Source organism: Monodelphis domestica, chromosome 3, assembly GCF_027887165.1.
Source record: "Monodelphis domestica isolate mMonDom1 chromosome 3, mMonDom1.pri, whole genome shotgun sequence".
Lineage (NCBI taxonomy): Eukaryota > Metazoa > Chordata > Mammalia > Didelphimorphia > Didelphidae > Monodelphis > Monodelphis domestica.
Window position 1 is genome coordinate 506,494,266 of NC_077229.1, and position 13,167 is coordinate 506,507,432.

The window sequence follows — 13,167 nt, forward strand, 5'->3', positions numbered from 1 at the left end:
AATTCTTCAATTAATACATTCAAGAATCTTGCCAGAAAAAAAATAAAGTTCAAAGGTTCTAGTCTGTGGATTTTATTGTTTCCTTTCCCCCCAAAATTAAAGAGTTAAATTCTACATTTCTATAACTCCCATTCTCTATACCTTAAAAAAAATGTTGATAACTGTTAGTAAATTCACTGTCACTTCCCAGTACCAACCTTCTGAGAACCTTTCCTCTTAATAGAGAAATACAATTACTCAAAACAAACTGACATACCTAATAGCATATGCATCACTCTATACCTGTACTCTGCTGTTTTGATGTAGGAGAGATGTCTGATCCCCCTGGCCTCAGAGGGAATAAAGGCAAATATATTGAACTAAGTTCTGATGTCTTTTAGGGTTGTTTTCCTTACATTTTTGTACTTATATGTACATTTTACTTTCAATTTTATTTACTTGGTTCTGTTTCAGTACAGACAAGTTTTCTCAAGTTTCTCTAAATTATCTCTATGGCTCATTTCCTATGGCACTACAACAGTGATGGCAAACCTTTGGCATGGGCCAAAGATGGCATGCAGAACACTCTCTGTGGGCATGTGAGCCACCCTTTCCCCGGATACTCCCCCCCCACCAGACCCCAAGTTCGTTACTAGAAAGGTAGAGGGAGTGGGACAGAGCTACTCCCCTCTCCCTCTCCACCTGATGATATTTCTTCATATGCCCCACCCGCTGCCCAGAAGCTCAATGGGAGCACACAGGGAGTAAGGTGGGTGGCTCACTACACTTGCTGAGGACATTCCTCACTTCAATCACCCTTCTTCCCAGAAGCCCAATGGAAGTACTTTCTCCCTCCCCTGTGTGGAGTAAGGAGGAGGGCAAGGTGTGCCTGACAGTCAGTGGGAAGGAGGAGAACTTCATGCAATCTCTGGGGGGAGGAGCATAGCACTTGGTCTGGGGGTTGGGGGCAGGGCCTGACACTGTCTCTAAAAGGTTCACCATCACTGCCTTATATAACATTGCTTTACATTCATATACAACAGCTTACTTGGCCATTTCCCAGATGATGGGAAAGTACCTTGTAAAAAGTATTGCTATAGATATTTTAGCATAACATTTATACATAGCCTTTCTTTCTTAAAATATATTTTAATTGATTTTTTACATATTGAACTTATCATGAACATCAATTCCCTATTAGTCATTCTTCTTTCTTTTCCAATACAGAGATAATTATCCTTGGCAAAGAAAGCAGAGGCAAAATAAACACCTCCTGCCTGCCCTCTATCATTGGTTATCATTGTTCTATCCATCCTGAACAGCAGTTCTATCTATAGGATTAATTATTTTCCCAGAGCCAAAAGAATTCATCATCCCATAAATGGCTACCCACTTGGTTATGAGAATAGAAAAAAATCTACTGAACTTATTTTACTACAAGTATTATAATAATTCTAAATTATGAGTACAAGTGATTTTTTTAAAACAAATAACAAACTATCAGGTAGCATGTTTATAAGGAATACTTTTCATCTAGTAAGTAGAGGAGAATAATGAGACCAATAATATGGGTTTAACCTAAGCCTTAGTCAGTTAATTTTGCAAAGAAGAAAAAAATTCGGGAGTTAGACTGTGCTTCTCTCAGTTCTAGAGAGTGGTTTCCTAAGTTTTATCACTGGATACAAAGAAAATAAGGTAAATGAATGTAGATAGTACAGTCTAAATTCATCACCATTACAGCCAAAGCAACTTAACAGTAAGTACAAAAAGAGCATATTCATTATTCAGGGTTATTTGGAAAAAATAGGAAATATTTTACTTCAACAGTAACTGTCCAAAATATTTTAGACCATTTTAGGAAATGGTAGCACCATGTGGCAGCTTTAGTTTAGGAGTATAACAAACATTTGAAAGATTTGATAAGCTATAAAGAACTTGCCCAAAATATATAGTCTCACTAGAAATAAACATATATTATAAAACTATAACAGTAATGGGCTTTCTCAAGATAGGGAGAAATGGATCATGAATCTGGTGTGGTCAAAGACGAATTGGGAAAACACAAACAAAATGTACTTTTCTTAGAGATGGTTGGCATTGTGTTCTTAGACTGGCTAAGTTCAACAACATTCTTTCATGATTGTTAATGTTTATGTTTATATCATGATGTTAAGTTTACAGAACTATAGAAACTTTAGTGATTTTTTCTTTCTATCTAAAATTAGAGGCAGCTGTTGGCTCAGTGGGCTGAGTGCTAGGACTGGAATCAGGAAGACATGAGTTCAAATCTAGCCTCCGACACTTACTAGTTTTGTGACCTTGGGCACATCAATTAACTCTGTATATCTGAGTTTCCTCAACTACAGAACAGATAAATGGATCAAATGAAATAATATTTATTTAGAGCACTTTGCACAGTGTCTGCCACAGAGAAGGCACTATATAAATGCTTGTTTTCTTTGTTTCTGCACCTCTTCCCCTTCTTCTCTACCAGATATACCTCTCTTATAGAGGTTAGAAATGGAACATTCATTTATAAGGTCTATTTCAATGGGGAGAACTATGGAAATTGTGACATACTAGTTTACTCCTCCATAGTTACACTGATGCTTTCCCTGATCCTGGAGTTTACCATATTAGTGATTGGCTCAGTATGAACACCTGATCAGTTTAAAGTTTACTGAAGCTCAGAACTCCTAAACTCAAGAAACCTACCAGCCTTAGCTCCTTGGAAGCTGTGATCACAGGCATGTATGATCACATGAAGCTATTGAAAACATTCACTATCAGGGAAAATATGTAGCCCATGTCATGATACTCTGCCATGGATTTTGCAGTGAAGATTCAATTCAATAATAGTTTGTACAAGTTGGATTAAATGGTTTCCAAGATTCATCCTATCTCTGAGTTTCCAGGAGATTTTAAAATCACAAGGGTTTCCTTTAATTTAATTTTAAATGGAAAATGACTTTAATTTACATAAATATGTGAATGTTGTTGCTGGAAAATTCTTCCCACATCTACCAGCATAGTACTTTAATAATTGAAATTATGTTGTTATAACTGTGATGATAGTTGATGCTTGTTCACTATTTTTCACTTATAAATCTAGGGAAAGTTGCAGTTGAAAATTTCAATGTAAACGTTCATTTATTTCCCAGGTCCTTCTTAAAGAAGCCAAAGGTTAGGAAGAAAAGGAAGTATATGTATGGAGCAATGCCAAATGACTGCATTTTCCCCTCTGAAATTGAGCCTATATCCAATTTTCAATGGTATAATTATCTTGCCATTGCTAATTATATATGTGGTATATCCTACATTCAGTACTCATTAGAATACTAACGTTGTCTGTGTGGAATTTAGAAAGATAACTGGACATTTCATACTTTGAGATACTGGCACTCTTTCATCAATGCTTATTTGCATTCTCATTAGTATGCATGAGATTTTCATTGAACTTTAATACTCCTACTGGCACATAACATACCATAATGAGCGTAAAAGTGAGCATGCAAATTAAAGACTCCCATTAATCACTAAATGTTACCAGTTTTGTTTTTTTTTAAAGGAGGACAGAAGAGAAAAGCAGTAAAATCCTGCAGGAAGCATGCAATCACTTAGTCTCCAAAGTCATTGAAAATGACTGATATCCTTTCAGAAGCACTGTCAACAGGAGCCGAGGAGGTAAATGAGACATTCTATTGCTAGATACAATAGGTGACCATTTAGAATTAAATTATAAAAAGGTTATCAGTAGTCTGCATCTGTGCAATATTACATTAGGAATGTCTATTGTTTCCTTAAAAGGAATGAGAAAATATAGTATAGCAAAGCAGCCCTATCTCCTAAAAAAGACATTTTTGTTAATTCCGTACATCCATAAAGGATATTAAAATTTTTAAATCTATTTTGTTTTTAAATTTACAAAAACATTTCAAAGGAAAGATTTTCAAAAAAAGCTTTTGCAGGATATGATACTTTTTCAAGTGTAACATAGTATTGTTAGGAGTTTAGTATGAGTATTTACCTGGGGATGTTTAGGGATATGCCCTGTAGACCCTCCCACTCCACCCCCAGTTGTGTATATAATGGAGATATATGAAAGGGACCTTTTCAATTCTCCTGGATAATTATCTATTTATCTCTACAAACATATATATGTATAAATATGTATATACTATGTACACTGCTGGAAATGAGAAAATAATGATTTCTTGTTAAGTATCTTGTGTGGAATATCAAAATATATTTGGAATAAATTGTAAGAAGATCTGCACCTTTCCTCTGGGTATTCTCATAAAATGGAATTGAGGTGGTGGCTAAAAAGTTGACACTGAATTTTTTGCAGCTTACTTTTAATAAACGCTTTATAAAAACTTCTGTGGGATAACTAGGTGACTCAGTGGATTTAGAATCAGGCCCAGAGATGGGAGGTCTTGGGTTGAAATCTGGATTTGGATACTTCCTAGCTGTGTGATCCTAGGCAAGTTATTTAACACCCCCCCCCCTCCCAACTCTTATGAAAAATCAACATATAGTATTAATTCTAAGACAGAAAATATGGGTTTTTTAAAAAGAATTATTCTTTGAGAATAATGTGCCACTATAACTCCCCCTTACAATAAATGTGGTAGTAGATAGTAATTCAAGAGCTACATGGGGCTCTTTTAAGTCCAAAACCTGTGGCTCTCCATTAAAATTAATTCATTCTACAATCACCTACCATGTGTCAGGAATTGTATGAAACAATCCATGACTGCAAGGAGGTTATTTTCTAAAGAATCTATATTTCTAGGTTTACTTATTGATTTTAAAACAATTATATACTTTACACAACAAATTATTAGCCTTAGAAATGAGAAAATGATAAAGCCTATAGCTTTTATGTCCTGCCTCTGCTCTGCCAGGTCCCGCTCAACCACCCAAAGCAGAAAGTCCTCAAAATGGTGCCTAAATGAGTTATATTCTTTTTGATTATTACCCTTATTTGGAAAATCTCCTCATACCACCTAAAAGCTTAGCTAAGGCCAGGCTTCTCTCATCATTCTATTCCTTTTGGTTCCTGACCATCATTTTTTTAGGGTCCGGCTTTCTTTGCTTTCTGGGTAACAATGAACAATTCTGATAAAGGCATTGTACTAATATTCTAGTGGAAGAAGGGGCATATGAGTTCTGAAGATCTTCCTTTCATTTTTGAGGTGGCAGGTGAACATTCTAATAAGGAATTTCTACAGATTATAAATAATATTTGGTCTATTATATGAAGTTGTATAAAGTATAAAAATACATCAATCAGTAAAAATTAGATTAATGGTAAATTACTTATATCTCCTGAAATAAATATGCATATTTCCCCCCATCACGGTAGAAAAGTGGGTGACCATAGGGTCAAAAGATTGAGGCTGCAATCAGAAATTATTTTTGTAATAGCTGATATTGCTTAACTAATTTTTTAATACAATGGAGGGCTTTAAAGTGTAAGACATATTGGGAAATGGTTATAGCATAGAAAACTCAAATGTCTTCATTAAAACTTAAAAAAACTGTGCACACACAGATAAAATTGTACTTTTAAAAATGTACATTCAAATTTTAAAATGACTTGTTTCTTGAAGGGATTTTTAACTATTTGTGTAACATGAAATCCTTTGGACAAAGTCTATAGACATAAGAAAATGTTTTTAAATGCATAAAATAAAATTCATAGGACTACAAAGGAAACCAATTATATTGAAATATATCTCTCCTAGGCAAGAGAGAGAGAGAGAGAGAGAGAGAGAGAGAGAGAGAGAGAGAGAGAGAGAGAGAGAGAGAGAGAGAGAGAGAGAGAGAGAGAAGTCAGCTGAGATGATGCTGGCCTGGTGTCACTAGAATCCTTGCTTGGACAGATCTTGTGGTCAGTGATTAAGATATAAGGACTGACTGATCTTTCTTTTAGGGCTTAGGCCTGGGTTGGCCAAGGCTACCTGGGCCGGCCTATTCTTTTCTCATTTATTTCCTTTTTTTCTCTCTCTCTCTCTCTTTCTTTGATTCCTCATTGTATTATTAATTAAATTCTCTATAAAACCCAGTTGACTTGGGTATATTCATAACTGGGAATATTTCCCTGGCGACCACCTTATATTTGATTTAAAACTAAGACACTGTAGTTAAAACATATTTTCTGCGGTCACAATTTACTCACCCACTCTTATATCTACTACAATTTAAGTCTTCCACTATTTTAACTCACTACAGTTTACAACCTCAACTATTTTACTTATTACAGTTTATGGCATCCCACTCTTTTAAATGCCACAGGGTATATGAGAAGATAAAGGTATAGCTATTTCTCCTCAGGCAATCTGGTTAGACTAAAGGACCAGAAACTCTGGGTGAAAAAGTAATTTAATTTGATAGATCCTAGAGAGTAAGCAAGTCCTAAGACTTTCAACTGGCAGGGTAGAGACTGGGATAAGAGGGTTATCAAATTATAAATATTAACACAAGAAGCTAATCAGTGGAAAAGATTACATACACAAAGCCCAGGAAGTATTAAACATAGTAACAGTTTTGATAAACTCAAAGACTTCAACCTAATGGGTTAAGGATTCGCCATTCAACAAAATGTTGGAAAAATTGGAATGCAATCTCGGAGAAATTATGTTTTGATCAACAACTCACACCATAAATGCCAAATGGATGAATGTCCTAGAAATAAAAGGCCACATCATAAACAAAATAGGACATCTGAATAGGAGATGACTTTTACATCTATGGAGTGGGGAAGAATTCTTGACCAAGGAATAAAGTTCATAAGAGATTAAAACAGGCAATTTTGATTACATAAATTTTAAGTTTTTGCAAAAGTAATGCCATGTAGTTAAAGTTAGAAGGTAAAATATTTACTTAAAAAAATCTTGCAGCCAATATCTGATATTCAAACTCTACTTATACAAAGAATTGATTCAAATAAGAACAAGAACTAATATCCATAAATAAATGCTCAAAGGATATGAAGAACAATTCTTGAAGGAAGAAGAGCATAGTATTAATAGCAAGATTAAAAAAGTACCCTGAGAGGGCAGCTGGGTGCCTCAGTGGATTGAGAGCCAGGCCCAGGGCCAGGAGACCCTGGGTTCAAATATGACCTCAGACACTTCCTAGTTGTGTGACCCATGCTAAGTCACTTAACCCCCATTGCCTAGCCCTTACCACTCTTCTGCCTTGGAATTGATTCCAAGACAGAACATAGTGTTTTTAAAAAAAGTGTCTCGAATCATTAATAATAAGAGCAATATATATATATATATATATATATATGAAAACAACTCAGATTCTACTTCATATCTATTAGACTGGCAAAGATGCACAACAAAAGAAAAGGAGATAATGACATTTGTTGGAAGAGCTGTGGGAAAATAGTCACATGAATGAATTCTTAGTGAAACTGAATTGGTTGGGTGACATGATTTGGAACAAGTAAAATAATTTGCAATTTTGCTTCCTAAGTCACTTAATATGAGATGCCTTTACTAGATTGTGGCTGCTACTCATGCTACAGCTTCTTGGAGTCACAAGGATGCCCTGGGTGGCAGGGGACCACCAATGGTAGATAAGATGCCTTGAAAAGCTTGGCAAGCACTCACATCAGAGGTGCCCCATTCTCTCTCCTTTCACATATAAATCTTTTCTACATATTCAGTACTGCCCTCAGTAGTAAGAGATGTTCAGAAGGGAGGCTTGTTCTGTTTTTTTAGATAAATCTATTCATGGGCATTCAATTTAAACTGTCCAAAAGATAACTGATGAAGTCTGACTGAAGTTTAGAAGAGAAGCTTGGACTGATGATGTAAATGTGAAAATCACTTGCATAAAGATGATAAATGAATCCATGACAGCTAAGACAGTAGAGAACAACAATAGAAGCTCTAGGATAGAGTATTGGGAGGATATCCATTCTTAGTAGTAATGAGGTGGATCAAGAAGCAGCAAGAGACCTAAGAATGGTCAGACAGATAGAGGAAGAACCATGAGAGAGGAGTGTCATGAAAACCTAGAAAAGAGAGTATCTAAGAAGATAAGGTGATCAGTAATATTAAATGCTGCAGAGAGGTGAAGATAGATAAGATAACATCTTAAAGTTCTTAATTTGTCATACATTACTATTGTTGGCCCCAGATAAATATACTGATGTGTAGCTCTATAGGTTGTTAATCCAAACGTGTCTCATAATGCTAGCATTCTCTATTTACTTAGTCTTTCCTGTGTTGGTGGTCAGACAAATACTTCTTAAAGATTACTCATCTATTAGGCAGCAAGTTGGCTCATTGGATTGAGAGCCAGGTCCAAAGATGGGAAGTTCTGGGTTCAAATTTGGCCTGAAACACTACCTAGCTGTGTGACCCTGGGCAAGTCACCTAACCTCCATTGTTTAACCCTTACCAGTCTTCTGCTTTAGAAACAATTCAAAATATTGATTCTAAGGCTGAAGGTAATGGATTTTTAAAAAAATTACTCACCTCTTCCAATATTCCAGGATAAACTTGATATTAACCAGGAGGGGCAGCTAAGCGGGGGATACTTCCTCATTATGTGACCCTGGACAAATCACTTGACCCCAATTGCCTAGTTCTTACTGCACTTTTGCCCTGGAACTGATTGTATCAAATCTGAAATTGAAGATAAGAGTTAAAAAAAAAGAAGAGGAGAACCAATAGCATTTGGAAGACCTCATCATCTGAGGAATCCCTCTGTAACCTGGCTTCAATGCTCAAAGTCCTTCACAATGATGAACACCTTTAATGAGCATATAGCTCCCTACCTTATGTCTCTGTCTGATGTTTATGCTCAGTGGGCTCTTGAACAGTGGTTTTAAATCTTTAAAGGAGTCTTGAATAGTTTTGTCATTTTGCATAAAATATTTATTTCATAATCAACAACAGTAAGTACAGTAGGATCATATATTTTATACATTTTTTCAATTAATTGTGAAATTAAAATGTTGTGCACTGAAGTATATGTCTTAGACAAATCTGCCTGTTCATTACTATTCCCTTCATGAAGATCACATCAAGATTCTGTAAGGTGGAAAAGTTGGTAAGTCAGTCTATAGTTGCTGTTGCTTTTTTAGGAGTCAGCTTTTGGAGGGCAGAATGTGGTAAAGATCAGGGAGTGAAGAGAAAGTGAAGGACGCAGTGTGGCTAAAGCCCTTAAAGATATAGCAGTTCATACTATTGGGCTATAAGGAATGATGAACAGGATGATTTCAGAAAGAGCTGGAAAAACCTATGTGAACTGATGCAGAGTGAAATAAGCAGAACCAGGAAAATAATATACACTGTAACTGAAATATTGTGGGATGATCAAATGTGATAGACTTTTCTACTAAAAGCAACACAATGATCCAGGACAATTTTGAGGGACTTATGACAAAGAATGCTATCCACCTCCAGAGAAAGAACTGTTGGAGTAAAAATGCAGATGAAAACATATGACTCATCATTTGTTTATTTTGGTTTATGTTTTGAGGTTTAAGTTCTACAAGATTATTTGCTTACAAAAATGAATAACATGGAAATGTTTTACATGATAATACACATATAATTCATATTGAATTGCTTGTCAGATCCAGGAGGAGGGAGGGAGATAATATGGATCACATGACTTTGGAAAACATGTGGAAATTTGTTATAAAAATAAAAAATTAATAAAGAAAAAATTAACTCCCCCCCCAAATATAGTAATTTCTAATATACATGACAATCAGCAAGGATACCTGATCATATATATATTATTCGTATGTAAAACTATGCATGTCATGTTTTAGATTTTTCTTCATTATTTTTTTCCTTTAGAGCTTTTCTAAACTAATTTTGATCTTTGGACAAGTCAGTGATCTCAGTATAAACAGAACTGATTCATGGATGATGCTTACATCACTATTATCTCTTCCTATATATTAAAATATTTTTAGTCATGTTACTTGGTGATTGCCAGGTATAGCACTTACCAGTTCTTTTCTCAAAAAAAAAACATTCATGATGGAAAATCATAATTCTGGGGCAGGCTACAGGTCCTCTATTATTTCTTCTTTCTGAACATTCTAATATATATTTCTCATCATTCTCACCTATTCTCACATTTGCATTAAAGCAACCAAGATCTAAATTGGATGGTCTTATCAAATTCCTAATGGATTTTCTCTACCTCTTCATCCTCTGAAACCAACTGCAATTATCTTCATTTTCCAAATACTAATTTTGAATACTTCAATATGAAATGACTCAGTGTTCCACAAATAATATTTTTATTGCCTTTGCATGAACAATAAAAGTAACCTGTCAACTTGTTTATTTTATCTTTAAGGAGTGCATATGAGTCATCTTTTCTTTTAGATATCACTTTCTTGCTTCTTTTGGTCTTCTTTATAGGAAGAATAGGTTTTACCTCTTTCAATAGTCAGTGGATAAGCATCTCACAATTGAGTCAAGTTACAATACGTAAATGGTCTAAAAATTGCTATTTAAGCCTTCTCTTCTCTTTCTATTATTCTGCCACGGCCCCTGCAGAAGTAGAAGGGGAATACATAGGTTGAGATCCATTTTCTGTTTTTTTGTTTCAGGGTATGTCACTGATGAAAATAATTCATCACTATGTGGCCATTTTACTGGTCATGTAACTGTTCTTAGCTAAGGTGGTCTTCAGAAAGCTGACTTTGTCTATTGCTAAGAATGTACTTAAAACCTTGCTAGCATAGAAAAGATGCTGCCAGAATTTAAGTTATGTGGGCATTGCCTTTGAGAATCCATGGTCACTTGAAGTACCAAATGAGGTGTTGGAGTAGGACTGGGAAGGGAGGTAAAGAACATTGTGGAAGGGGAGAGTGGTTTACCTTGACTTCTTTTTTTTAATTGAAGGGAGGGCTAATAGTAGGGTAAGTACATCTGGAAATGACAGATATAAAATCAAAAAGCTTATGAACAAAACTTTATTTTATTTATTTAAACTCTTACCATCTATCTTAGAATTGACACTAAGTATCAATACCAAGGCAGAAGAGGGGTAAGGGCTAGGTAATTGGGGACTTGTCCAGGGTCACACAACTAGGAAGTGTCTGAGGCTTGATTTGAACCCAGGATCCCCTGTCTCCAAGGCTTGCTCTCTATGCACTGAACCATCTTGCTGCCCCTAAACAAAACTTTTCAAAAGAATAATGTTTTTAAACTTCAGCATGTAGTCAGAAGTCTTGCCTCTCAAAATTAAAAGGCTAGAGAAACTGTAGTTTGCATAAAAACTCTTTTTTGTTTCTCTAATGTTTAAATCATCCTTGTTGCAGAGTTGAATAAAAGGGGGAAAAAAGAAGTACCTTCCCATTCTGATGGAATATCTCCTTCTTTGTAGTCTACTTCTTTCATATTTGTTTCTATGACTCTTCTTTCTCTCAAAGTTTGTCCTACAAAATAAACAGTAAATATATTTAGAGCAGGTCTGGGGAATATCTCCATATGACATAATATTGTTAAGTACTGTCATTTAACATATCACCATGTAGGATACTATCTAAAAGTCATACGGTTATCATAAAATCAATAGATAGGTTTTTTCCTATAATTAGGGATACAAATTGGGGTAGTTTCAAATTTCAAAAGGCCACAGAAAAAGACTTCTCTCTTCACAGAGGCAAACAAAAAGTACGAACTTCAGATAGCTACCATGATCAATTTTGACGCCAGAGGACTGTTTGCGAAACATGTCTCTCTTTTAGGTAGAGAGGTGGTAGAGAACAAGGCATATGCTATCAGACATGATCAGTACAAGTTTATTTCATTAAATTTCTTTTCTGTTACAGGAGATGGTCCAGGAGATAGGATGGATTGAAAAGTGAGAGTTAAGAAAAATTTAAAAACCATTAATATAGTATGAAAAAAAAGAAACAAATGGAAATTTTCAAAATGTGGTTTCCAGGAAAGCAATTCATCTAAAAGAATAGTACAGTAAAAAGGGATATTTAGAATATAATAAAATAATTCACTATATATAAACATCTTACAACAATTTTTGTGACAGAGATATTTTAAAAAACACTTTTTTCTGTACTATTATATTTTGAAACTTTTTTTAAATAAGTAAAGTGAAAAATAAAGAGCAAGATAGAGCAGACATTATGCAAAATGTGCCACAAAGCTGTGCATTCTATAATTCTTACTCTATTTTGCCCTTTACTTAAAGAGACACCCCATAGTATAGTGGAAAGTGTGATAAACCTGGAATCAAGAGAGAATGGAATTTGAATGCCAGCCTAATATTAGCTGCATTATCCTGAATATGTCAGAAACTCATTGAGTGTCAGTTTTCTCATACATAAAATAGAGAAACCATTATTAGCACAAGGTATCTGTAGGGAAAATACCTTGCAAATGTTAAAGTGATACACATATAAATTCGAGGTGGCAAGGTGGGCTGACATAAATAAACAAATAGACAAAGGAATGAATGAATGTTGAATGTCTGACCAGAGTAAAGAAAGACCTGAGTTCAAATTTGGGCTCATTATCTATACAAAGCTGGGAAATTCACTTCAGTTCTCTCTCTCTCTCTCTCTCTCTCTCTCTCTCTCTCTCTCTCTCTCTCTCTCTCTCTCTCTCTCTCTCTCTCAGCTACCTCATCAGTGAAACTAGACAATTTCCAGGATTGTTGTGAGGATCCAATAAGATAATATATGTAAAGCACTTTGTAATTATTAAAGTGCTACGTAAGTATTAGCTGCTGCTATTATCGTCATCACTGGAATAATTTAAATGTGAACTCGTCACATTTCTGTCGTTCCAAGCCTATGTCTGTCTCTCTGATGTACTAGGAGTAAAATGAACACAAATTAGGCTGTAAATTGGAAACTGGGTTAGAAAAAGGAACTTACCACATTAAAGCTAACATTTTGTCCATATCTATTATGAACAATTTTCCCTCCTCCATAGTGATTAAATTGGATATTCCAAACCTAAAATTCTGTGACTTTACACAATTACCATGTATTTTTGTTGGTCTGCAAGTATTAACTTTACCAATATACTTGCATAACTCTTGACTTTACTAGCACATCCAAACTTTGCTAACTCTCTATGTTTCCTAGAATCCCACGCAGAGAAATTCAGGTAGTCTAAAGTCTTGTCACTTTTACATATCTCTTCTTGCCATCATTAGTCAAAC

The 13,167-nt window shown here is 35.0% G+C and overlaps 1 protein-coding gene across 3 annotated transcripts in view; it reads right to left on the bottom strand.

Annotated features, from left to right (window-relative positions):
• The window catches only part of NDUFAF2 (NADH:ubiquinone oxidoreductase complex assembly factor 2), a 243,772-nt gene that overhangs the window by 99,391 nt on the left and 131,214 nt on the right, over positions 1 to 13,167 (bottom strand). For 2 of the 3 annotated variants that reach the window (XM_016431307.2, XM_056824875.1), the window contains exon 2: positions 11,327 to 11,413. The exons of the other annotated variant lie outside the window; for it this stretch is intronic. In XM_016431307.2, coding sequence (XP_016286793.1) covers positions 11,327 to 11,413 — 87 coding nt within the window. The remainder of the gene's footprint in view (positions 1 to 11,326; positions 11,414 to 13,167) is intronic. 3 annotated transcript variants of the gene reach the window in all.